This window comes from Neodiprion fabricii, chromosome 2 (genome assembly GCF_021155785.1).
Source record: "Neodiprion fabricii isolate iyNeoFabr1 chromosome 2, iyNeoFabr1.1, whole genome shotgun sequence".
Classification (NCBI taxonomy): domain Eukaryota; kingdom Metazoa; phylum Arthropoda; class Insecta; order Hymenoptera; family Diprionidae; genus Neodiprion; species Neodiprion fabricii.
This window is the reverse complement of record NC_060240.1, coordinates 8,230,562-8,258,561: the sequence shown is the minus strand read 5'-3', so window position 1 is coordinate 8,258,561 and position 28,000 is coordinate 8,230,562. Positions and strand designations below refer to the sequence as shown.

The window sequence follows — 28,000 nt, the reverse complement described above, 5'->3', positions numbered from 1 at the left end:
CAGCATTGCTATCGATAGCGCATATCTGTTCTATGCCTCTTGCATGGTCGATGATTTCTTAGCACCGTGGACAATCAAATCAGTAACTATAGCGGGAATACGAATGAATGGAGAGGATCCAAGTAACCCCCCGCTATTCCAAAGTCTCTACGAATTGAAACAAAACTAAAGTAGAAGCTGTAGTTGGCATAGGAAATTTATCAGTATGCATTGTAACTAGTTAAAAGTAAATTAATTCAATTTTGTCCACGCAGAAAGTGCTAGAATAATCATTTCTTTACGCACGATAATACATACGCCAAACGAATATACCGTTTCAGTTGTTGACCTGATAACTTCATTTTCATGTTTGATTAGAAAGCGTATTCGGGATTGAAATGCGGCAGATGAATTCACTACGTTACGTATCAGTAGGATAGTTCAATAATGAACATCGTTTATTAACTTATTCGGTAGTTTAATTTAATTCATTTATTTTCCATGTACATCCGCGTGAACAGATTGATATGCGTACGCGGTTTATTGCATATATTATGATCAATTATAACTAAACCTAATATTCATGCTTAAATATGAATTATTACATAGGTATATATACATCATTTTGTACAAAGAACCCGTCGACGGTCCTATAAGGTATACATATATTATATAAAAGAAGTAAACAAAATAGTAATCGCATTGCTTCACTGGGAAACATACCTATTTATAATATATAATTATACACATTTAATAAGTATACATGTAAAGATTCAGGTGTTACATAAAAAAAAAAATGAGATTCAAATAACAGAAAAATGAAACTTTTCACATGAACAAGCAAAATTTTTGACACTTAATTGTCAAGAGGACGAATGTTGCGCTCTCAACGAAAATATATACTGACTAGTACACTAAATATACAGTAATATAAAACAATATAATATTCAGTAATTAAATATCAATCAATATTTATACAAAAGAAGTCCTATAATTATTTGGTATTTTCACTATTTCGTCGTATTACGTAGTCCGATATGTCGAATAAGGCTGATCCAATGATTATAAGATTCAACCAATTTGTTTGAATATTTAGTCAAAGGTTGAGACTAAGTTATTTAAAATCAGAACGTTATTGTCCCAACATTTGAAATAAATATCTGGGAAAAACAGCTAGAATCAATTTAATTTGAATTTCAACAAATATCACGAAAATATTCATCGACTCAACGATCACTGTGTTGAGTAGAATAGCTAATGGATATGTACGTTGTATGTATAACCCGCGACTGTCGGCGAATTATAACTCAGTAGTAATTTCGTCTTGAGGTCTGAATCCTAAAATAGTAAAATCGTCTACGAGGTAATCTCGATTCGGCAGCCAATCGGACAAAATAGTGTAATTGGCAGCTTCAACCGGCGACTGAAATTCCCACTGGGGGTTTAGTTCTCTGTCCAAAATACTGGACTCCGTTTCAATTCCGATGCTGTCGCTCTGAGGTGAAGCAGCTCCCGAATTATAATTATGATTAAACGTAGATACAGCTAGCTCTTGTAGGTTTGAATTTGTATTCTGCCCTCGTTTTTGATCACCATAAACCAGGGGAACAGTTTGACCCAAAGTCGAGCCGTTTGGACTCAATTTTTCATTATAAACGCTACAGCTATTTTGCCCGAGGCTCGAGCCGATCGGGCTGTGATTATCTTTAGCATATCCTAAGCTCGAACCTGCCGGACTTATGCTAGATTTTTCACTTGCTTGAAACGTTGTTAGTGGCATATTTGCTTGGAATGTTGTGAGATTCGTGGGTGTTGCTCTAGGCTCATAAGGCTGTGTCTGTTGCGTGATTGTGATCGGCTGAGGCGGTGCTAGTGGAATTGAGTTCGCTGGTTGCTGAAGGAACGTTACCAGCTGGGCCACCTTGTGATTTAAAGTGAAAAATACTGTTGCAGTACGTACAAATTACAACTGTACATCATATCATGCAGTTTCTCTGTAAAAAGTGAATAAAAAGTAGCTGATTTTCATCCAAGAGGGCGACCATCCAAATCGTATGCACTCTACGATCAACAATAGAGAAAAACTTCACAGGTGAAGTTGATGAAAGTAAAATAAAATTGACTTCTGAGAATATACATAGTTACATGAACAAGTTTGAAAATCGGCTCTTTTTACCCTTCGGTATTTACTATCGCAAGCAACTAATGAAACGCTAAATGATAAAATATTATTTCTACTAGTGTATCAGTTCAAAATATAATTTGTTCTTGATCTGAAGAAATTCATGCACCTTAGAAGGATGTACGTCTTATAATCAAAGAAACTTGCTGATAATACTGCAATTTTTATCTCACGAATAGTTAATTTCAAAAATAATTGCCTTTTAATGTTTATACGCCTTGTCAAATGTTTTAGAAGTTGGATTAATCGTTTTAATATCTACAAGTGTTATTATCATGCCAGATGAAAAGTAATCAATTCAATTTGGGGGGGGGGGGGGGGGTCTACCAGGCACGACTGATAAATCTATTATTGGCAATAGGGTTTTAGTTTTGCAAACAAGAGATCGTTGCATGTTTATTATTCTCAGAGTTTAATTTTCATTCCGTGCGTGAAAACTCACCAAAGTATCTTACAGACTAGCATGTAAAGAATTCTGTACTTTAACATCATTGGAATAATCGCAATTCCTCGTTAGGTACTTCACCTCCTTCGTACCTAACAACGCTACCTACCTCAGGTGAACTGTGCCTTTTGTATCGTCGCAATAACCTTTCAGCCCAAGCCAAAAGCCTCTGCCAGTCGTCAGGGGGAAAAGGAATCTCGTCGTCTCTTCTGTTGACGAGAACCAAAATTCTTGCCAGATCACGAAGCACTGGCCTGTAATGCAAAGACGACATAAGATTCACATCGACCATCGCCATTCTACATGATAGCGGGTAAAAGTTATATTTTGTCAGTATACCTGTAGGCTTGAACACCTACAGCACCATCTCCATTGTTACCGGCATAATATATTTCTCTAACTTGTCTTCTGGTATCATTTAGCATAGAGAGAAAAGTGTTTGCTTCACCCCTCAATGTCGCTAGATGCTTCAAAAACTCTCTTCGTTCAGCACTGTAAAATAATAAGATAATTAGAAGCAATCAAGCTGTTTTAATAATGTTTTTCAACCATTTCAATTGACTCGAGGAACTTTAATATGATAGTTTATTAAAGTTGACATCCATTCCTGAACTCACCTATCCTCAAATTGCTGTACTAGCTTTGCCGCCTTTCTTTTTCTTCTGTGGACAACTACGACGCCGCATAATATAATGAAGATGCATATCGTCGCCCCTGACACAACGCCGACCAATATTGCAACCTGACTTCCAGTTAGGCCAAACATGTAGTTGCTCTCTTTGCACACTTTGCCCATATAATCATCCTGACTAAGCCAGCCCTCGGTGTACCCTGATGGACAAGTTTGAACGCAGGTACCTCGGTGAAGTATAGTACCTCCTCTGCATTTCACGCATTTCCCTTCTTTCATCACACATCCTGAAGCAAAAGTAGAAAACGCGTAAGTTATATTCCAATGTAAAAGTATTATATATAATTCCAAGCGGGCGGTAAAATTAGTTTGAAACAAGAAATCAATACGAAGTTAGTTTTTTTTTTCTATACAGTTTCATAAAACTTTCTTCTGAGGATTCTCAATTCGGGATGGCGAATAATTTTATTGAATATTCAGATGAATGAATAAACATTGTATAAAATTTTTTTTACAAACTTTTTCTATAACTACAGCTAGTTACGTATAATCGCTTTAAAATATTATAATTACTTATACGGATAAACTATGACAAACTCAAGAAAAGAAAATCTACAATTTAGTTTATTCAGTAACAGAGACGAAACAATGAAGAAAGAATTTTCATCAACTCTATAATCGTGAGATCAGAATAGAGTTCTAAGTTAACCGGTAATTCAGTAGAACGGGTTGGGAATTCAAACGGAAGAAAGACGTAAGAAAAAAAAAAAAGAAAAAACTATCAGGAGAGACAAGACAACGGTAAATCTTATTGACAGTCCTGATATACGGACTGCAGAGAGTTTGCTGAGCAGTTAAAAACCTTTCTTTTTCTCGCTGCTGCTGAAGAGAGAGAGAGAGAGAGAGAAAGGAAGAACGGAAGAGATAAAACTGAACCGAAAACAGATGACGCGGCTGCATTTTCTCAATTATGAAAATTGTCCTTCAATAAAGATAAAAAATAAAAAAAATATGCAACAGATGAGAAGATGTAAGAGCGATGCTTGTACGAAAAAAAATTAAAAATGCCGCACCGCGTCATGGATTATCTGCGGAAATTGTGCTGAATGGAAATGAAGGGAAAGGGGAGTTCACATCTCGACTGTTGCATAGATAGAGAATGGATGGATGTGGGGGTGGGTGCAGTAAGACTTGCAGCAATGCGACCGGGTCAATCTTGACACGCTTGTTTTCACGATTCAGGCGATAAAAGGGGCCGACCTAACTACTGCAGCGGCGAGCTGAAAGAACTGTTCTCAACTTGGAGAATGTAAGGCTACAGTCGGTTAGGAGACCCACATATCGAGAAACCAGTAACCACATTCCTCGTCGTACACGTACGCGTTAAGACGAGAATGTGGTTGATATCTCGTCCGAGTGTATATAAGGTACATACATTGTACGACTGTTATTATATACACGTCGCCGTGTGTCCGTATACATATAGTATTTTTAAGAAATAATAACAAAAAAAAAAGAAGAAGAAATAAAATATAAACAGTTACGGTGGGAGGCAATGTGGAGCAAATAGCGCACAGTATGTGAATAAATGGGGGTAAGAATTTTTGGCCCACTCCTCGAGGCTATCGGTTAACAATTTGAGCATGTCATTCGTTTCCGATCTCTTTTTAACGCGTTAATATAGGTATACATACCGAGCGGTTCTCTTGGAAGAACCGGATCGCGTGTTATTCTACTTGCTCAATTTTGATTGGCTGATATTCATTATCGATGAAGTTTGCCCGAAGCAAACCTTTGCTAACAGGAAAAAATTCCCTAGAAACGACCGATTGACAAGTGACAGTCAACCATAACCTCTCTGGTATCGGTCATTCTGCCTACCATGCTGGTAACATTTTTACGAAGTTGGCTACAGTTATGAAATAGACGAGTTACAATTGTCGAGCAGGCAGTGTTGCCAGAATAAGAAAATTCCTCCTAAATTTAGATGGAATTGGAAATTTGCGGAGAAATAATGAGGGGGAAAAATATCGAAGACGTTTTTCAAAAGGAATTTGAGGTATTGTCAGATTTACGCTCCGCTCGCCAACTTTTCCGTTTTTACTGGCTTTGTTTCTTATTTTTCTGTGCGACATATACAGTGGAGCGAAAGGCGAAATTATATAGGTAAAGCAAATACCAGAATTGCTGGTAGAGTCGAGCATTTCGGATAAAGGGGCAGCTTATTCTAAGAGGTGGATTTTATTCGTACGTGCCAATTATACATATACGTCAAATTGTAGAAACTTGATTTAAAACTGTTTTGTCTGTGAAAAAATTTCGGAAGAAATTTAGGGGGATTTTCTTTGTGGGTTAAGAGAATCTAGGAGGATTTCAAAGTTTCCCTAGGGGATTTGTGCAGCAGCAGTCTGGCAACACTGCGAGCAGGTCCTTTCAAGAGAACCTCTCGGTATATGTAAGTACTCTTTCTGCAGCTCCTATGGGTACAATATAATATAAGACCGTTCTCTCGGATCACGAGATTATCACAGCAACCCTGAACTGATCTCTAAATGTCGGCGATTGTTTAGTCCGTACTTTACTGCAACAGTCAAGCGATCAGGTCGCATGAAACAGCTGGTGATATTTGAGCTTACAATTAGACTGTAAAATGGCCGTGGCCAGGATTTTCACCGATTTTCGTAATTCAGCGGGTCATTATAACGAAAACGCCAGAATCAAACCAACTGTTTAATGAGTCTGAAGTTAGTAACGTTAGCGTAACGAAACATTGGGGAAAAAAATCACTATTATGAAATATCGTAGTGACTTTGAAGTGGCTAAATTTTAAAAACATGATTGACTTTTGCCTTATTGTAATTTACTGCGTTTCTGAGATTCCTAAAATTATGAAATAACGGGTTTTCCAAAACACGAATCATTACAATAACTTTATTAACTTTAGCCTGATACCAAATCAGCAAGAATTTCGCTTCCCGCAAGAATTACACAGTCGTGACGAAAAGTCCATTTCCGTTGTATGACGTCAGTGATTATCACTGTATTGCAGCTAAACGAAAATGAAATTTTTCTGGGTGTCTTTCAAGGATTTACAAACACGAACACGAAACACTGCGGTCCAAAGAAATGATCCGATTTCCAATGCGGCATTATTCAAATTGGGTCAAACTCGCCTGACACTATACAAGACAGTTTTGCCACTTTTATTGCTTTCCTTTGCTCTTTTCAAACTTGGCGTCATGACGTATTTGATGATCGTATTGAAGTTAGTAACGTTATCGTAACGAATCATGCTGAGGAAAAACCGTTATTTCGCGATTTGGGAATTGTCTGAAACTCAGTAAACCGTAATAAAACAAAACGCACTAGTATCTCGAAATCTTAGTTCCTTAAAAATCACTGTGAAATTTAAAAAATAGTAGTTTTTCCCCAAGTATTTCGTTACGATAACGTGACTTACTTGAATCTCATAAAATTTGATGGAGGTTCTGAATCTTCTTCTAACTTATCATTCACTTATCCATTACCTGCTGCGTATCGCACATATAATTAACCATAGCAAAGAAGTAGCAACAACACGCTGAATGCAAACTGAAGTGTATTTTTTCAGCTGTTTGAAGAATTTTCATTACACGTAAACGGATGCATGCGCATCTTACGCCATGACATATTCGCGTTCCTCAAGACTTGATGAATTGTGCTACATATATAGATATTTTAACTTTCACTCCACAGTCGCGTCTATGCGTATGTATGTACTTATAAGGATTTTGTGTTGTTATTTTTCTTTCGAGTGCACACCACGAGCCATAAATGCAGTGCAGTGAGAACCTTCCGGGTTTTGACAATTGCGAGAGAAAAAAAATTATTAACCGTCGTAGAGTTTTCCTTTAAGCTACAAAGCACGTTGCAGCAACGGAATATAACAATTTTCCTTCAATTGCAGCGTTTCAGGTCTCTCGAATCTGGGTTTGCACGATTATAAGAACGCACACATGTAACGGCATAATACAACAACACGCCGTCGTCAAACTGGGTTGAAAAATGCCCACAATTAACATCATCATCAGTTGTATCCGTACCCTTTCCCACGATTCATTAATTTTTACACTCTCTGATGTCCATCGCCTTACTCTCAGCGGACTGCAAAGTGTATTATGAACAATTCCAAGTTTGCCTCGCCCTGCTGCAGTACACGGCAGTTAATACTTTCATCGCATAATCTTTTTTTTACGTCGAATGTAATCCAGAACAATTCACGTTTACGTTACGAAACGAATATACATTAGAGAGATTAAAATCAGAGCAGTTGTTACAGAGTCCATAATATGAACTCCGTATACATAATAGTTAGTTCTCTTGGAGTTTCGACTCGGGTAGTAGAATCTGTGCAGTTTGATACGCCATTCGCCCGAAAACATCGTCTGTTGGAAATTTTCTTTTTTTTTTTTTTCTTACTATCTTTCTTTTTAGAATACTGCCAGATTGTGATAAAAGAAAAACTGCAGCGAATATGGATGAAAAATAAGATATGAAAGAAAGAAAGAAAGAAAGAAAGAAAGAAAGAAGGGAACGGAATAAACGAAATAAATATAATTATTGCGTATGTACGGTATAAGAATATTAAAAAAAGAAGGTGGTGGCGGATAATCGTGGAGTACAACTAACCGTGACCAGTGTATAATTGTTATCTGAAACCTGGGATCTTTCCACACTAGATACACTAACAAATTTACGTTGAAAATCAACGGGAGCAATGTGAAAAGGTTTTCTCGAGAGACGAATTATGTCAAAAATTTTAATTGGCTCCGCGGTTTCGAAACATTCAAACTCGCAGACGGATGTAGGTTGAGTGAGAATTTCGTATTTATACATTACACTTTGTACTGATAAATATAACACGTTTAAGTACTTTCGGTATAAATACATAGAATTAGGAGAAATCTTAACGACACGAAAATTTCCCGTCAACGATTTCGAAAGAGAAATTGATTTAGTTTTCTGTTTATTTTTTTTCTATTTTTTCCTCTTACGTATGTTCATAGAAAGTATGATTTACCAGTGAATTACGTCGTTTACACATAAAATATACTGATTTGAGCGATCATCTGTGACGGTTGAAGAATTGCTCCTGCAGGGATAGAAATTGTTGAAAGAAACGTTCAACTCATGCACTGAATTCAGAATTTACATTGCTGGACATTACGATATACATTGAGAAAAATTTCATTTCTTACAGTAACAAACATCACGTTGTACGGAAGACCAGTTTATCGCTGATAACGTGACAAATATTAGATTTACGAAAATTTTACAAGAGATCTTATTTTCCAGAGCATGAAATTTCCTACGGAATAATCTCGGGATTTTCAATAATTTTTTACATCATACGTAGCTTTCAGGTGCTTAGGAATTTTCTTTTAAAAAGATTTCAAATACATGCAACTTTCCATATAAAATTCGACTGTCGTCTGATTACTTTTTTGAGATGAGCGCGACGAGATCCAAATAACAATCACCCATACATACCACATCTTTGGAATCGTAATTATTTGCAAAATGACAAGATACGCGATTTTCGATACGTTGAAAAGGAATAAAACTGAGGATGGAAAATACGATAACGATTAAAAGTCGTGAATATTGAATCCCGTATCGAGGGCGCAGAGTACCGTTGCAACGTGGGAAACACACTTTAATATAACACCGTCATCACTTTGCGAATCAATAGCGACCGACGAGCGCAGAAGGAATATTTCATTTTGCTCGTAAAATACACAGAGTGTGTCGTATAATATATTACGCAATGCAATGTATCCGCGAGTACAAGTGTTCCGGTTTTAATATTTGTGTTAGTAGGTACATACGGAAGTAAAAAAATTTTGCAAATGCAGTAAACAATAATTAACAATAACGACAAAAACAACAAAAGTTTTCCCACATTTTCAATCATTAACTTCGGTATTGATTGCATGTAACAAGTAAATTATTCATTCCTGTATGAAACAATGTACAAAAAATGCAATATTTGTCGATGTTAAATTTAAAAAATAATTAAACAAATAAATAAATAAATACCACAGTGATCGTACAATAATGGTATAATAATAACCTTTCCTCGAAAACCATGTCGCTGCATTTTCTTGTGTTTTAAGATTGGATTATACCGAGTTTAAAAATAAATATGTCACGTGTTTATACGTATGTATGTATACATATATATGTATAGTGGAGAAGATACAGAGAAAGATATCGCTGCTGATGCGTGCTGCATAAGACACGTGTGACACGGATATAAACTCGATTTCCTATTACATGTACATAGATGTCATTTTATACATATATATATATATTCATATATATGCATATTTATACACACACGCACACACGCGTATATTTATATATATATAAACATCCCCAGTGTTAATGTTTGTAAATTTTATGCCTTACGCTTATGTCACCCGCCAGCCCGATGTCAATCGACATGGATATATGTTTGCGCAAGATTCAACGGTTCATCACGTAAGTGTTATTAATTAAATATATAATAATAATGATAAAATCATACATCAACAATTATATTATGAGTATAAATGACATTACGGCAGAAATTAATTTATCAAGTCTCAAGCACGTACACATTGAGTTTGATTTGTTTTTTTTTTTTTTAAATATTTTTAAAACGATCCAGTGTACATGCAGCAGAATTTTCAGATATATCTATACGTGCATGTTTTAAATTCTACCGCGTGCGTACCGCACTCTTTTGAAAACGTAAGGAAAACGAATAGAAGAGAAACAAACGAAAAAAAATTAAACTCAAATTATGCGCGATTAAAACTTAATTAGTCAATTTCAGCCGTTACATCGTTTACCAATAACACGATTGTTGACGTGTAATTATTATTGGTAAATTTAATTTGTTCACTCAACTATGTTTGATTATATATACATATATGTATGTGACAAGTTAAATGAAACACAACGCAGCTGCAGCAGCGAAATTAACGAATAAACATATTTATGCATATTATTGTTATTGTTGTTGTTGTTGTTATTATTATTATTATTATTATTATTATTATTATTATTATATAAAGTGAAATTAAACGTCGAGTCGAGTTGTACGGAGTAAATTAGACACCAGAAGGAATTAGCTAATCGTAAGCCGAGGAAAAGAAATTAAACTGACGACAATAAACGAAGGCCGGCGGCATCTGCTGCATCGCCTTGCGTTGCACCGACACTTGAAACTTATTTTATCTCCGCATCCGGGGACGACAGATGCGGCATTTTTTTGTCTCCTCTCTCTCAGTTTTTTTTTTTTTCTTCTTCATTTCAGACACCGTACATCGCTTGGCGGGTTTGCGTGTAATTAATGGGTGCACATGAGCTTTTACTCGTAAAACTATACATGCGTGTATGTAGGTGCATTACATAGTGTCGCATGCAAGTTTTTCTTTTCTAAGAATTCAACGCGTGCGGTTCGATTTTCATGTGTGTATTTGTGTGTGTGTGTGTATGTGTGTGTGTAAAATCGAACGAAATGTACATTTATATTTATTTATACAATAGATCATTGTATGTACAAACTTTGTGTGAAATGTTATCTCGATATCTGACACTACGGTACAATACGACAATAAATAATCGAAATATATTGATGCGTATAAGATACGTGATAATTCGATTGGCATCTAGATCATCTGGTCGTTGTCATTTTGTTCACGAATGATTGCAGGCAATTCTATAACGACGATAATTGTCTCTAAAATGCTGATTTTTTATTTCATTTTTTTTATTTTTTTTTTCATGTTATGGGATTGAAATTCCGAATCGTTTGATGGCGAAACTTGAGGTAAAAAAGATCGAACTTTGTTATTTCTTTAAAGTTTCATTACTTTACTTGGGTAATTCGGAATTACACGCTTTCGGAACTTTTCAAATTTCAAACCTCCATCCTCCCCCTCCCGCAATTACAAATAAAAAAATACATTCTGTTTTTCCATCTTCTCTGTACCCACGTTACATGCAAACGTTGATCGCAAATTTTAATACCATCAAATAAATAATTACACGCGTATGTACGATTAATACAACCACGTTTACATACTGAAATTACGTCGCCACAGGTCACGTGTCGTGAGAATAAAAAAAATTAATGTATTAGGCTCGTACGCTTAATCCCGTAGGGATACTTTGATACATAATTATTATAACATAACAAATTGATGCAGGCAGCAGCAGTAGCAGCAGCATCATCATCACCGCTCGCAAACTTACGTCATAATATACTGGATGGCCTTTGTCTCATCTTTTAATGGTGTGTCAGTGTACAATTATGTGTGTGTGTGTGTGTGTGTGTGTGTACATATATATATATATTATTTTTTATATTATTTATACATATATGCGAGTGTGCGAGCGTGTGTTTGTTTGTGTAAGGTATATAATTTATAGGATATACAACCTCAGGATCATGACTGTTGCTTGTTAATTACTTTTTACTACTTTACGGCGTGGATTTCCTTGATTGAGTCATCGCCAATTTCAGTTAAAAACAGACGATGTATCGAAACAAATAGACGAACAAACAAGAAAGCGAGAAACAGACACAAACGCTGTTCGGAAACTGTGGAAAGAAGAAAAAGCGGCAAAAAAAAGGGGGGGGAGGGTTAGAAAAAAAAGACGAAGAAGAATCACTCGTCATTTTTCACGCTCTCTCTCTCTCTCTCTCTCTCGCTCTCTGTCGTTATTATTACTATTATTGTAATACAGTTGAGACTTGCGAGCAGTATCATTAATTGACGATTATACACGAAAAATATTTCGATTCGTTTATAATGCAAAGATGATTCTGGCAACTAATTTATACACGTATTATAGCTTGATTAACGATTTGCTTCAATGTTTTCATAAATCGAAGTTCATTTATCAGTTACATAAAAATAGAAAATCCTTCGTGCGATTAACATTATTTACGATGAACTTGGAATCAGCTTCAAGGATGTACGAGGAACGATTGGTTTGACGATGATGATTATAATAATAATAATAATAATAAATAAATAAACAAAGACGCACAATGTATTATATATATACGTATATACGAGCATGTAACAATTACAATTACAATTATTATTCGTGAGTAAATACGTTTTATAATGAAAAAACATCGATGCATCATCCATCAATCGGAAAGATCTTTCCAATACGTTATTTATAAAAACCGCCGCGGCATATTTACCACGATGAATGTCGTTTACATTCGTACTGTAAACGCGTATATAATTATGATGATGACGATGATGATGATGATGGTTGTTGTTGTTGTTGTTATTATTATAAGATTAAGAAAGATGCTGTAATTTACAGCTGACGGCGATGACCTTCGATTTGAGAAAATACGAATGCGGCATATAATTTAAAGGCATTGCATATAGCGAATTATCGAAACAATAATCATAATGTGTTTGGAGTAAAGGACGTTTTCTTTTTTTTTTTTATTTTGGTATCCCCCTTAAAAGCAGCAGAATGAAACTTGCTAAATTTCGCAAAATTGAACAGGAAAGATACAGAATAAAAGATAAGGAAAGAAAACACCGTTATTTCGATAAAGTGTTATTGCCCGCGTTTGTTGCAAAGTGAAGTAATTTTACGATTCCGATTTAAGAATATATTCGATTTAATTAACGCCGGCTGATCAATCGTGCCGTTGTTTTATTTAATTCACTCTGTTGTCGTTATACCGGCAATAAGCCCAAGTTCAGAAAACAATCAAGTACGCGAAAATTAAATTGTCATTTATTCAAATATTATATATATACATATTAGGGTGCCCCATATTTACGGTGTTGATGAATTTTTTCATTGAATAATAATAAAAAAAAAAAAAAAAAATCGTAGCAAGTTGTCTTTTTATAAATTATACGGTGAAACTCGTAAGTGTATAGGTATCAATAATATACGACGCAACTTGCAGATGCAAAATTGAAACGCGTGTCAAACGGGCAAAATTCGCTTTCGAGTTATTCCGGTATGTTACAAAGAATGTAATTGAAAGCGAAACGCGGACTCAGGATGTACGTATAACAATATATGTATATATATATATATGTAACGAAATAGCCAAAGTAGTTTGAACACTTTCTCGAACTGTGCAGCACGTGTTTACACATATATTGTACGTACGTACATGCGCATCGATACGTATGTCCAATTTACCGTTTTTTGTATGCGTATACAATATCCATATTCGAAAGTGAAGACAATTGATCGTTTGGTCACGATTTGAAACTCTGCACTTAGTAAGAATGTCAATTTCTGTAAGATTTTTACAATTATCCTTCGATATTTATATTTTTTTATATGAAAAAAAAAAAAAAAATAGAATCAATAGTTTCTTTTCAACTATTCAAACTGTAATAAAATATGCATAAAGATTGTACACCTGCCATATAAACAACATACGTTTGAATGGACTAATTTTTCATTACGATTAAAATGATATTCGATGCGTTTTGGAACAACAGAGTCGAAGAAATTTAAAAAAAAGAAGAAGAAGAAGAAGAAGAAGAAGAGAGTCGTTTTCTACCACGAAAACAAATACACGTTGCCATAAAATTCCTTACGGCACGTTTTTCTTTCAAATTTCCGGAACGGAAGTAAGAAATATATAATATTTGTAAAAAAAATTCGAACATCGTGACATTTGTAACGAATCATCGTATGATAATTGTATAAGGCCGCTGCAGTGGCGAATTCTTATAATTTTCAATTCATCTTCATGAAGAATGATTAGTTAGCATTCCCATCACGTAACGGAGATAAACCCACGACCAATTTTAGTATCTGGGCCACAGCAGCGTGTGTAAAATACAATAAATACGATACATACATACGTATATATGTATGTATGTATAGGTATGCATATAAAACTTACGTACGTACGAGAGAATGTGTATTAACGCGGCATAAGCTAGCCGAGTGAAATTTATTGTTACGATGCATCTGCCGCTAGGAAATGAGAAACGAAAGATTCCGAGAATGTAATAAATCATATGTGACAATTTTGCAGAGTTGGAAAGAAAAGAGGATGAAAGAAAAAAAAAAAAAAAATTAAAAACTCATTACGAACGAAACTTTCGGCATTTTTACCAATGATTCTCAAAATATTTTTACTGACATTATCGTAACTGCAATTTACACACACACACATATATATATATATATTAAATGTAAGAGACAAAAGATACGTTGTTGGGGAAAAAATAGAATAAATCGATAGTAATATTATGTGAAAAAGTTTGAACGAATGAGAAAATAATTAATCGAGGCAAGGAATTCCAACACCAAACAGTTCCGATTTAAGAATAAAAGTGTTTGTTACGAGGCAACGTTTGAAAAGAAGAATTATTATTTTTCATCTTTGGAATAACGCAAAAAGTTGAATTTAAAAAATCAGAGTTCTTTCACGGCTTGTATTAACGGTTTCCTAAATTTCAGGCAATCCTCCGTAAATTTTGCGAAGAAATAACGTGTTTTTCTAAAAATGCATCGTTACAAATAACGTCGCAAACTTCAACCTGGTTGTTCATTGGCGTTTGGCGATATGAGAAATACGTATGTGGTTTTTCTATTTTACAGATTGCAATATCGCGTTTCGCGTTAAAAGTATATTATCACTTGCCGTATTTCTTTTCGTTTAAAAAAGAAGGAAAAAAAAACCGATCAATCAAATTTTTGCAGTTTTTTTTTATTCAACTGCTCAATTATTTATAAATATTTAGAGTGATCTTGAAACGAATCCATTGTATTTTTAAATTCCCAAAAACCGTATTTTCTTTTCCGAAAATTTCCAAACCAGGCCCACGACGGATTGCTTTTTTTTTTTTCTTTTTCATTTCTTTTTGCAATACTTTCTATTTTTTGAATCAACCAAAGCATCGTTTAAACGGTCTGAAAATTTACAAAAAAGAAAAATATCTCGAAACTTCTGCTTTTCGCTTGGAACATTTTTAGACAGCTTTCATTGTTAAATTGATGGAAATAAAAGTTGAATGGGGCCAAAGAAAAAAAAAAAACCATAGACAAAAATCGCTTCGCAATTTGGGACCGGTCTAAAAACGTTCCGAGTGAAAAATAAAAGTTTTGAGAATTTTTTTTTTTTTTTTTGAGAATCTTAAAAAATGTCCTTTTCAAAATCACTTCAAATATCGACAAATAATTGACCAGTTGAATAACAAAATCTGTAAAAAAAATTAATGCTGCTGTTTCGGAGTTGGGACAATTGCGTAAATTTTTTTGGGATAAAATCAATAATGGTGAGGGTCAGACGTTCGTCTGGTTGGCGTGGAATAACCCATACACAATATGTGCGTCTGTCGTGTGTGTGTGTGTGTGTGTGTGTGTGTAATCGTACATTACAGAAAGGAAAGGCGAGTAGTCAAGTACTTATTGTTAGTTATACGCGGTGCATGTATACACGCGTATGTAACGTACATTATCTGTAGTTGGACCACTTGCGTAAAATACGGTACACGCATACCGACGTACCTTGTAACTAGTTCCGTGTATGCTACAACTTATATCTCAACCACCCTCCTCCTCTCTTCTATCGTTCGTGCACAGTGGAGGGACGTTACAGGGTCCATTATAAGATTAATACGTTACGACAACGTGTAAAGACAACGAATCATTGCGTAACTTATCGTAGACACTACCTACACATACGTACATATTTAAATACAGCGTTATATATTGTACGTATATTATATACGTTAGAGATTAGACACTTGTTCGAATTTAGATGAAAGAAAACGCATTCTCGTAATACATGCGTATTACACACACGCGCGCACCGCATGTAATATGTATGTATTGTATGTACAAGCGTAGATTATATATGATAGTAATAATAAATAAAAAAAAAAAAAAAGATCGAATTAGTAAATTACATGCGAAAGTTGTACGTGTACGTGGCATATATATTTATCATCGAAGAAGATGACACAACTTGTAAATTTAAGAAAGAAGTGGAAAATAAGTAAAAATAATAATGAAACTGAAAGAAAAAGGTGTTTAATTTAGAAATAACTTGCGCAACCGTGAAATTGACTTGTTTCGGTCGAATCGTCTTACGGATCGTCACGGTGCTGAGAAAAGCGTAATTGGATGTACGAGTGAAGATAATAGACAAGAAAGATTATTTTCGCAACTTGAATTGAATTTCCCGGTGACGTTTGATTTTACGAAAATCTATTTAAACGTTGAACGTCTGGTGAAATAATTTTTCGAAAGAAATTTCAGCGATGCTTACTTTAGTTACTGTAACAAATGAAATTTTTCTCAGTCTGTGTATTTACGTCACGAATATGCATCGGTGAAAACCGCCGGTCGATGTTATCTGAAGAGCGGTTATAAAGAAATGACGAATCATTGTTAAGTGTGTATAATATTGTATTACAGCGGTAATTTGTTTCAACGATTTAGCGTACAGAGAAATCAAAGAAAACACGATTCAATCGATAGAGGAAAAAATACGGTTAATACATATAAACCGCTTTTTCGGAATAACGTTTTAAAAAAAAAAATTTGAATGTGTCTAACACGAATATAATTCACGCTCAATGTTTGGGAGAAAATTTGGAGATACTTACTTCGATTCGTTCGTCTGACTGAACTGACAAAAAAAGCATTGTAAAACCTTGACAATTTGCTTCGCGAAGATACTTGAAACTTGATCTTGAAAAGTGTTAATTTATTGACGGTTAGATTGTGAAAGAGAGAGAGAGAGTTGAGAAAATAAATAAACACATTTTGAAACAAGAGATTTTCAAGTAATGTTTATAATTTACAACAATTTCCACTATTACATGTCATCCAGATCCGAAGGGTACGAAACAAAAATTTGTCATTGTACGGCTACGAGCAGTAATTCGAATTTATAAGCTCAGGTATTCCAATAAACACCTAAGAATAAAATTTTTACTTATTGTTAAATCGAAAAATAATTATTCCTTATCAAATATAAGAATATTGGGGAGCAAAAGAAAAAAATTGCATAATTTCATAGGCTGAAACTAAATCAACAGTAATCAGTGAGAGAAACACAAACTAAATGAAAAAAAAAAAAAAAATTGAAATAATTCTAAACGCATCGTTAAGATAGCAGAAATAATATAAACCTGCACAATTGACATAAAATATCGTAATTTGAATTACAAACCGATAAAATCGCTTAAAATTTATGACACCAGATAAAATTTGTATTAGATTTAATTCATATTCTTTTCTATTCCTCTGCGACGACAACAACGAGTAAATATTTATTAACGTAAACTAAATATTGATACGTGCACGCGCAAATAATATATAATTATTATAACATACAACGTGCGTATAATAAATAAGAAAAGAAAAATGCGCGGCAGGAGACACTTTACGTGCTATCTCTCCGACTTCCGTCGTTTCATTTCCGTCCGAATGAGTCCCCGGAGAGTCGAACCGGTGACTTGAACCACGTAACGAGAAAGGAGGGAGACAGCAAAGCGGAAAGAAAAAAAAAAAGTGAAAAAAAAAAATAAGCAGAGAGACAAAGAGAAAGTAACAATTTTCATATAATCCCATATACATATACTATACATACCTATACGTATATAAAGGTCGAAAAGAATCTACCCTCCGGTTTTTTTTTTTTGTTTTTCATCTCCTTCAACCCCACGAAAGAAAAGAAAAAACGAAATTCCTCACCAAGAGTCGCGACTCGTTTTATACTTTCTCTTTCGTTTCTTTTTCCTTTTTCTTTTTTTTTCTTTACGGGTAGTCATATCATTTCATTAACTCTCAAGATTTATCGCGGCTCTAGGTTTTAGGTTCACCCCCCCCCAGTTTTTAATACTTGTATTATACCAAAAAGTCTCAAGTCGTAAGAAAATTGTGGCAAAAAGAAAATTTCACACGAAATCCTGACGATTTTTCCCGCACTTTATGAGACGGTAAAAACTTGTTAAAAAATTGCAGGATATAACAATATTACGATGAGAGAATTTTTTTCACAAATTTGCGAAAATTATTACAACACGTAATAAACCGTAACTGTTACAGTATAACCAACTCTTTCGGACCGAATTGTGAAATAAATTCAATCTATTGTTTCTTATTAAACGGCTAATGATCATGATTTATATATATATATGGTGTATTCCACGTCAAATCAACGGGTCATCAACCTGACCCCTTTGAGATTATTTTGTTCGATTCGGTAAAAAAAAAAAAAAATACAGACCTCTAATTAGTTTCAAATTTTTCCACCAAATTGTAAAACTGTGACGACGTCGTGAAGTAAGAAAATATCCTTGACACGAAGATGAATATTTTTAAAATCGATGAAACTCTTTTGTAAAATCAGGGACTTGAAAACCCATTTTTACATCGTGGTTTCGATATTGGATGAGAATGCCAAATTTTTATTTTTCGAATTTGAAAAAAAAAAAAAAAAAAAAAACCGTAATGATCCTTCGAAACAATTATACCGCTAGATTAAATATCAATGCCGCATTCCGCTCGTTTCACTAATATCTGTAACACCGTGACAAAAGGAAAAGAGATAAATAATAGAAACGATAGAAAAAAAAAATAAAATAAACAAACAAAAACATTCCCACTTACACTCATTCCGCGATGACAATAAAAATATCGTATCGGTTGTAAGATATCCGTGTATACGTTATGCATAGATTATACGTACACTTGTACGTTACGTACAGGTACATACGTCATACGTGTTACGCATAACGTAACGCGACGCGAATCGAATTTCGTGCAACAAAATAACTCTATAGCGTTGGCAGATTTCAGTCAGTCATATTTGATATTATAATGCGTAAACAGTTGTTCTCTGCGGCTCGGATTGATATGACAAGAAAATCAGGCCTACGTCGTGTAGGTAATTGTCATGCCATGTCAGGGGTCCAGTTTACAACACAAACACGTTCAATGAGAGCATTCTTTTCCTCTCTGTTTCTATTTTTCATTTCTCTCTCTCTCTCTGTTTCACTCCATCTTTACCTCTTGTTAACCCTTTGAGTCATACCGCAGGTAAGTATTCTTACCACCTATTTTTGAAAGGTATTTTTTTTTTTTGTATATTTAGAGTACTTCTCATATATATTTCTTTCCGGGATTTTGCTATTTCTGATTGTATGCTAACAGGTTTTCATCACTCGAGAGTAATTGTTGCGCTGTAACGTAAATTTACGAATCTGCAGTCGGATTTAAAAAATTCAAAATGGCGGATCCAGTACGGTGGACGAAAATTTCAATTTCGTTCTAATGCGATGAAAAAATTTTTTCCACGAGTTTTTGGGATCGCTGATTACGAATCTGAAATAAGATTTGGAAAATTCATTACGGAGAATCCAATCAGCAGCCCCAAAACCACGGAATATTATGTTGTTACAAAAGTTGACTCTACGGAATAATATGCGAGTCAAAGGATTAAAAAATATTTATAAGAGAAACCGCGAGAAAAAATGGTTGGCTATATTAATCGTCACAGCACACAAGCGATGATAAAACTTTGAGTCATCAAACGAGTCAGATGAATTTCCGGTTTATTATACATTATAAACGCATTGAGAATTTTTTTTTTTTTCTATTCTTATTTACAGTTACCGGTGAAATTTCTATCGTTTGTACCGTAATACAACGGTTGAATAAATATTTTTCGAATTATAAACGAGAAAAATAATTACAACAAATGGCTAATTAGTGTCATACATTATAATAATAAACAATCAACATCACAGAACTACGTATTTTTCCGTTACAAGTACAAAATAAAGATTTCAATTAAGGACCGTAACGTACACGTTAAACCCCGCCCCCCCCCCCCCTTCCTTAATTATAAAACAAAATTTCTCTCACGAACGGTAAAAATTACGCATGATCGTCATCGGCCGCATCGAACGAACAGATCTTGACAATTTTCAATCTTTAAAACTGTTTCGTAATTATTGCTTATAATGCCGCAGCAAATCGATGTTAATATAAAATCTGCGGATCGCGTCTTCGAAAATTTCGCGAATAAAAAAAAAAAAACAACGCGTATCCCTTGGATTATAATAAACGTTCTACGGGTATAAATATAGTCGTACCTGTGCATTACATAGCGAAGCAGTTCGTAAGCGTCGGAGGTCATCGACCTAGTCCTTAACTTCAATTATCGTTAATGTTCCGAAAAAAAAGGAAGAAAAAAGGAAAGGAAAAAGAAAAAAAGAAAAAATAAAGGAAACAACGCGAGACCCGTTCGGCCGCTAGAATATATCCCGAGAGACTTCTGTGTGTTATAAATACATGCCTTACTAATGTAACGAACACAGACAGACTTTTGTACGGTTCTTCGCGATATATTTTGTTCCTGTACACGTATACGGGGCATTCCATGACATCTCGATCAATATTCCGCGTCGATGTCTCGGATTGGCTTTGTAATTTTTTTATTTTTTTTTATTTTTATTTATTTATTTATTTATTTATTTATTTTTGAGGGTACATGACGAAAAACGCTATCGCCATTTTTTTCAGAATTTTTCGACTCACCGTATGTGCGGTGGAACGGACCATATCACACAAACGCAATTATCAGAAACACGATAATTCGCTGACACATTCTAGCTTCACGCGCGTACGTATGTAGTTTCATACTCGAACGGCTGCATTTTACTTATTTTCTTCTCATTTTATAACAATGATAAAATGACGATACTTGTTAACACCGCGCAAAGATTGGAATTCAAAATTCCACCGTTTCGAAATCTTCCTGTAATACGTACGATGATGTTTCTGTCTTACATGCGCGGATGCAATGCATTAGTTGGAACGAGTCTGAGTTTTAGGAAGTGAGCAAAAATTTCGTAACACTAACGAAATAATTTACAAAAAAAAAAAAATAAAAAAGTTTCAACTCGAATTACATAAATTTGAAAGTATGTACGTGTAACTGTGTAAGGAAATGTCACGATATTTGTAATAAAATAATAGTTTTTCTTTCTATTCTCGAGCGAGCAGGCAAGTAAAAAAAAAAAAAAAAAAGAAACAATTTGTACGATCAACGGTGCAAAGTTACCAGCAGTCACGATTATTTTCATATTATTCACGACATATTATAAAAACATTCCTCGGCAAACTTGGTTAAGTAAGAAACAAAATATATATATATTAAAATATAAAAATTAAAGACGGAACAAGGAACAAATAAAAAAAATTGAAACGGAGTTAAAATGAAATATCGCGCTTTTCAGGTTGCAAATGTATAAATACAGTACGTGCATAAGAGAAATAAAGATACAAAAAAAAAAAAAGAAGAAGAAGAAGAATAAAAAAGCGTAATAAAAGACAACGCCAGTCAGACACCTTGCTCTTTTTCTTCGTCTTCTTCCTGTCGCCTGCCTCAACACACGTATAAATAATAAATACATAAGCTGTCGAGGTGTTGAAGCCGAGTAAATTGAACATTATCACGCATCGTGCATGCTCTGCGCGTGGATTCTGCAACGAGAGCAACGCGGTAGAGATCCTGTAATACGTACTTGCAATAAATTCACGATGATGAAAAATTAAGTGTATCATGCGATTTTTTAACTGGCACGTTGTTGCACATTGGCAACAATTGGAGAATGAAAAATGAGTATATTGTAAAAAATGAGCGGATTAGACTGGCCACGAGCCAGCCCTCGAACTTCCTCTTCTCACATTGCAGGTTCCAAGTTTATTGTTACAAAAAAAAAACATCCATCTGGAATTTCCAACTGTAAATTCACATTCGTGATTAACGATTTTCAAGCCCTCGGATACCGTATTACGTGAAAGTCTGACGATTTTGTTTTTATTCTCAACCACTCTAATGGATTCATGATTAAAAATTTTGCAAGTCGGACCTTAGATTCGTTATCGGTGACCCAAGAAACCTCCCTCTACCAATTTCTACCAAAAATTGGAATATTTTTAGATTTTATTTCCACGATATTGGATCATCATTTTGAATTTCGCAATCGGACTTCAGATTCGTCTTCAGCCACTCAACAAATCGACGAATAGCAATTTTCACCAAAATTCAAATTTTCGTTTGTTTTGTTTTTTTTTTTTTTTTTTTTTTTTTAACAGCTTATCGAATACGCCAAATTTTAATTTCGCAAATCTGACCTCAAATTAGTTATTAGCGACCCAAAAAATCTCACGGTATCAATTTTGATTCAAACCGATTCACACACACACACACACACACACACACACACACACACACACACACACACACACACACACACATATATATAGACTGCAGGAAGAAGAAGACGCATAAGTTCATCGAAATAACATACGAAACAAGAAACGTGATAGTGCGGTACGAATAGATCGCAAGGTGGTTTAAAAAAAAAAGGGGGGGGGGGGAAGGGGGAGGGGGGATATAACACGATATGTTATATTATACATCTAATTAGCACGTGTGTAGACGATACAAATTTATGTACACATATACGGTACATCCGTTGTAGATGAATGAAGTCATATTAGTTGCAGCATACAAAGCAAGCAACACGTATTGTATGCAAAATAGTGATTATTATTATTTTTTTTTTTTTGTTTCTTTCTTACTGTGGCAAGTGAAGGGAATTTTTGAAAAAAAATCAAACGTTAAATATTGCGACTGTTTATTTTTTCAATAAAAATATACGAATGAGTGTAATAAAAATGAAAGCAACGGGAAATCACGCAAGTTTTATACATGCGTGTATATATATATACATATATATATTGAAATTACTTTTGAATACAATTTCAATGTCGAATAACTTTTAAAGGAGTGAATTTCGTGAAAAATGTTAAGAGACCTTTTTTGTAGAGCATCAAATTTCCCAAAAAAATAATGGTTCGATCTATGAAAATATTGATTTTTCTGGTAATTACAAAAATCAAAAATTCAAACAAAAATTTGAAAAAACAAATCAATGTTTAAGGCACGATTACAAGGAAACGGCTCGATCTACGTCAATTTAGTAAGAGAGCTTTTTTGTAGGAAATTTAATTTCCTTCAAAAATATGGATTGATAAAATTTTTCGGATTGATAATTGACGGATTTGGGGTAAAAAAAATCCGGTAACTGTTAAAAAAATCAATAGCTGTAACGATACACCCCTTAATATTAATATTAAGGGCTCAAACTTTCAGGATAATTTTCATTTGTCGTCATGAACAATTTTTTTACAGTACCATTAAAAAAAAAACATTCTTCGTTTTTTTTTGGCCCAGTCTAATATATATATATATATATATATATATATATATATGTATGTATGCATGTTATATACACAATAAAATTGATTCTGGACGGCAAATATAGTTTCTTTGGACCTTAAATCCTTATGGCTTTGACGGCAACGTGACGTAACATTGATAGCCGGATAAACGGTTGTATCCGCTCTGTAATAAACTGAATACCTACAATTTATATGTGTATAGATATACATGCTTTGTATAGTATACACATGTATTACGCAATACATGTATATACACATGTATTGCGTACACATATATAAATATATATATTCATAGGTGAACGGCTTCTCCGCACGATCATCATATGTTGGCAATTTTGTGCACGCATAGAGCAGCCGACAATATAAGTATAATAACCACGAAGATGCGTTTCACGATCAGCGTTAATTTATTTTATAACGACGTTGTTCCGACGATTGTTATCATATATATATATATATATATATACATATATGTACACATATTGTAACGTTTCAGTATTACAGAAGACGGATTGTAATTATTAATAAAAGCTCTGCAAAGTTAGCAATTATCATTATCAACAATCGGCGTGTATTGATTACGGTAATAAATATGTTAAAATATATTTTTATTAAAACTCGACAAAATTTGTGCAAACGTTTCGCGGAGATTTTATCGAGTGATAATTTTTTTCATCGCGTTATAAATTATTACAACATCTATGCATCTGATAAATCATGAATTTAAATTATATTCTATTAGGGGATATAAAATAATTTGCATGGTTGAAGGAACGTTTTTATTCGCAATTCCGAAACCAGAGGGATTTTATTTTTTTATAAGTAGATTCGGACGACGATCTGCACACGATTATAACGGCAGCAATAAAAATACCATTCCAGTGACTCTATGACGAGGATTAAATTTGAAAAGAAAAAGAAAGAAATTTTTGGCACATTGACATCCCTCGTCCGTATATTTTAGTAGGTATATGTATAATATATGACATGTACATAACGTTTTATACACATGTACATATGTACCTAATAAAACGCGTTATATGTATAAACACGTAATACGGATATTTTCGTTCTCGATCAATCTGCCGCATATCTTAAGATTCTAATAAAAAAAATAAAAAAAAACACGCACCTTCCAAAACTTTCAATACGTAGAAAAGAAAGAAAGAGAGAGAAAAATTCGTTCAGTGTATCGTCAGCGTTTCGTTTCGGGACGATGATGCGATTCTAGATATTTGTGATAAATAAAGTAAGAAATATGTTAATAAGAGTAAAGAGAGTAGAAGGAAAAATCATCTAATTGTAAGACGCGAGGAATTTTATTACAAGAAGGTCGACTGGCCAAATTCAATAGTAAAAATAAACAGGGTTAAAAACGAAAACTTGCATATATCGATGCTTCTTTTCAAAAACGATTAAATATTTAGTTCATTCGTTCGATTTCAGTCCCACTTTATTATACGTATAATGGATAGTTTTATACAGAACAACATTTCCTACAAGTTGACTAAAATACATTTGCTCTTTTGTTTTAAATTTATTCTTTCCGTTCTGCATCGTCGTATTGATACCGATCGAGAAATGGCAATATCGAATCGCCGCCGCTGGTTAAAAAATAAGTTGAAAAAAACCATTTCAAGAAACTTAATCTTCCGAACTAAACGAGTCATCGTATGTTTCAAAATTCTGTACAAAGATTTTCGAATCTTTTGTCAACAATTTCTGTACATTCTGACTGAAGGCAGCAACGTTAAAATAACGAAACCTGAGGCTAAAAAATCAACAAGAAACTGACTTTTCAAACTTGAAGTATATTTTCTGAGTATATGAAAAGAAAGAAGGGAAAAATAAAAAAAAAGAACAACTACAATAGTTTACTAAATCTCGGACATTCCTAAAGATGGGAATTAGCAATTTTTTTCATAAACACGCATCGTTACAGTATCATTCTCCTTTCGTTGCACGTTCAATTTCCAACAAAGATATCTCATCTCTCGCGCAAGCGTCCGAAGAATAAAAAACAATTAAACAGTTTTAATATAATATACTCGTAATAAACATTGGTGACTAATATCCCAATGAAATTGGTAAAAATTAATAATACATGATACATCGATTGACCCTTGGCCAAGTAACCTCCTCCTCGAAACCGGCGACTTTTTTTCATCATCGTTCAGGTTGAGTTTTCTCAACCGACGTTCACTCGTCGCGACCGCCAGGCGACCACGGTAAGTCGGTATAATCATTTTGTGTACCGTTTCTTCTTCGAAGAGAGTTGACCCATCTTCTCCTACTTTACCGCTGCCCCTTAAAGCCTGCCTTTGTGGGATTTTCCGCGTTAGTATGCCTTGTAATTTATACTGCGTCTTGTTCCTTGCTTACTGTATCAATATGACGATTGTTCGCATCCTTTGTTATCCAATTTTAAGATTTCTTTTCCAGGTGCCCCCCCCCCATACAAAGCTAAATACATGACGACGAGGGGATTGATTGCAACTTTTTCTACGTTTTTTTTTCTTTTTCCGTTCATTCTTCACCCCGATAACGTGTTACAACCTTTAATACCGCAATTATTAATCTGGTCGATCATCGTTCCAAGCCTGGCACTCGACAAACGGTTCTGATATCTTTTTTTCTGCCTCGACTCTGCGCGGTGAATTATTCATTGACGGATTAATTTGACCGTCTTAAAAAGAGTTGGAGGGAAATAAAAAGAGAAATAAATAAGAACTGGATTGAAAAGTGAAACCGCCGAACTTGCAGATCGAGTTGAATTTCGGCAAAAGAATAATTCGAGATGAAACAAAAAGTACAAATTTTTCCAAAAGATCCAATATTGCGGTTCAAATTTTTTAATTACGATACGATTTTACGTACAAAAAAAACTGTTTTCGGTAATTGATCGAGAAGCTGTGATGAAATAATTCATCTGAATCGTTTTCTACGACTACATCGTGTGTACAATTCAATAAACAAAGGTGATGAAGGACTTTTTTTCGTTAGATGAAAAAAAAAAAATCGCTACTTTCAGGCATTGTTCCTTTAATTAAATTCAAACAAATCATATTGAAAATTCTTCCACTATCAAACCATAACCCCATTATCAGGTCATACGTATTATTGTACTTTATAATTGTTATGAAGATACGCATATATGGCATGTAATACAGATGATCGATAATCGATCACTTGTATAACGATTTAACGCGTTAATTCGTGTCTCTTGACGCATTTAAGTTTTACAACTCACTCGCTTGGAAGAAATTTCTCTTTTCTCTTACAAGTAATTGACCGTAAATTCTTCGTTACGTACACACCTGCAATTATTGCATCGTAAAACGCGGGCAATTTTTTTTTACACCTGCGATACGCTGTCAACGTTTAAGTGCGAGAATATCTCGACGAATATAATATCGCCTGGTTAAACAGGGATTTTAAATAATAAGAAAGTGCCTTGAAACTGTTTAAGTAGAAGTTCGAGAAAATGAAAACAAATGAACAATGTAAGGGGATAAATTTCGTCACGTGTTGTAGATGATCATTATCGATACGGCGGTATCGTCGGAATGATAAACAAAAATACACGCATGAAGGGGGAAAAATGAACTCGACTGATCGTCGGTAGGTTTAGAGAAAGAAAGCTGATGAACCGGATAGAAAAGAAATGTGATACGTATGTAAACGTCGCCAGTCTCTTACCTCTGGACTCTTCCTCGCCTCGAGCGTAATCCATTAGATATGGTAAAAATGCAGCACCAAGTCTCACCACTGTCGCTAAGTTACCCATTTTTTGTCCACATTATCCTTTCGGGAACGTTAATTCACCACTATTTGTTACAAACCGATCACGCGGCACCCGGCATCGATCCATCAACAACACCCACTCCCCACGGCGGTCGGTGACATACTGAAAAACCCGAAAACTACGAAACGCGGGACAGAGAAAGAGAGCGATAGCCGCGATTCGTCGATCCCAGCGCGACGACGGACGTTCACCGAAGCTTAGCGAGCGAAACTGGAAGTGGGCCGTTCGGACGGCGCGGAATTTGAATGACCAAAAGTTCAAAACAGCTCCCCGACGTGATCACTGATCGAAAATCAATATAATAAATGTTGGAATGATTCAACGGAAAATTTTTCAAATTACTTGGGGATATTGGGAAAAATTTGCAATCAATTATCGTTGGAGTAAATTCGAAGAATAAAATATCAAATTGCAATAAAGTAGTACACAAGGGTGATTAGTTACAGATTTACGATAAGCGTGTAAACGTGTCAAAAAGGTTCTTAGATTTTTTGCAAAATCGTTATTTATTCTGTTCATGTTGTCAGCGACAAAGATACATGCATTTCGGCAAAATCGATGAATAGAACTTTTAAGACACTATTTATACGCATTAAAATGTGATTCTTACCGTGTTTTATTATTATCATTATTGTTATTACT

The 28,000-nt window shown here is 34.5% G+C and overlaps 1 protein-coding gene across 1 annotated transcript; it reads right to left on the bottom strand.

The window, feature by feature from the left end:
- Positions 1-456: 456 nt before the first annotated feature.
- Positions 457-27,451, bottom strand: LOC124175310. Its single transcript, XM_046555417.1, has 5 exons — positions 27,253-27,451; positions 3,224-3,524; positions 2,946-3,098; positions 2,716-2,860; positions 457-1,900 (listed from the first exon to the last, which is right to left on the bottom strand). The coding sequence occupies exons 1-5, from the start codon at positions 27,338-27,340 to the stop codon at positions 1,280-1,282; spliced, it is 1,308 nt and encodes a 435-aa protein (XP_046411373.1). The 5' UTR covers positions 27,341-27,451; the 3' UTR covers positions 457-1,279.
- Positions 27,452-28,000: the final 549 nt, after the last annotated feature.

Bases quoted from the DNA above. Each gene is read 5' to 3' on its own strand.
- LOC124175310 (XM_046555417.1), bottom strand. From the start codon at position 27,340: ATGGGTAACTTAGCGACAGTGGTGAGACTTGGTGCTGCATTTTTACCA. The intron at 3,099-3,223 runs GTGAGTTCAGGA...ATTATTTTACAG, and splicing joins GTACAGCAATTTGAGGATAG to TGCTGAACGAAGAGAGTTTT. The intron at 2,861-2,945 runs GTATACTGACAA...TTTGCATTACAG, and splicing joins GTAGGTGTTCAAGCCTACAG to GCCAGTGCTTCGTGATCTGG.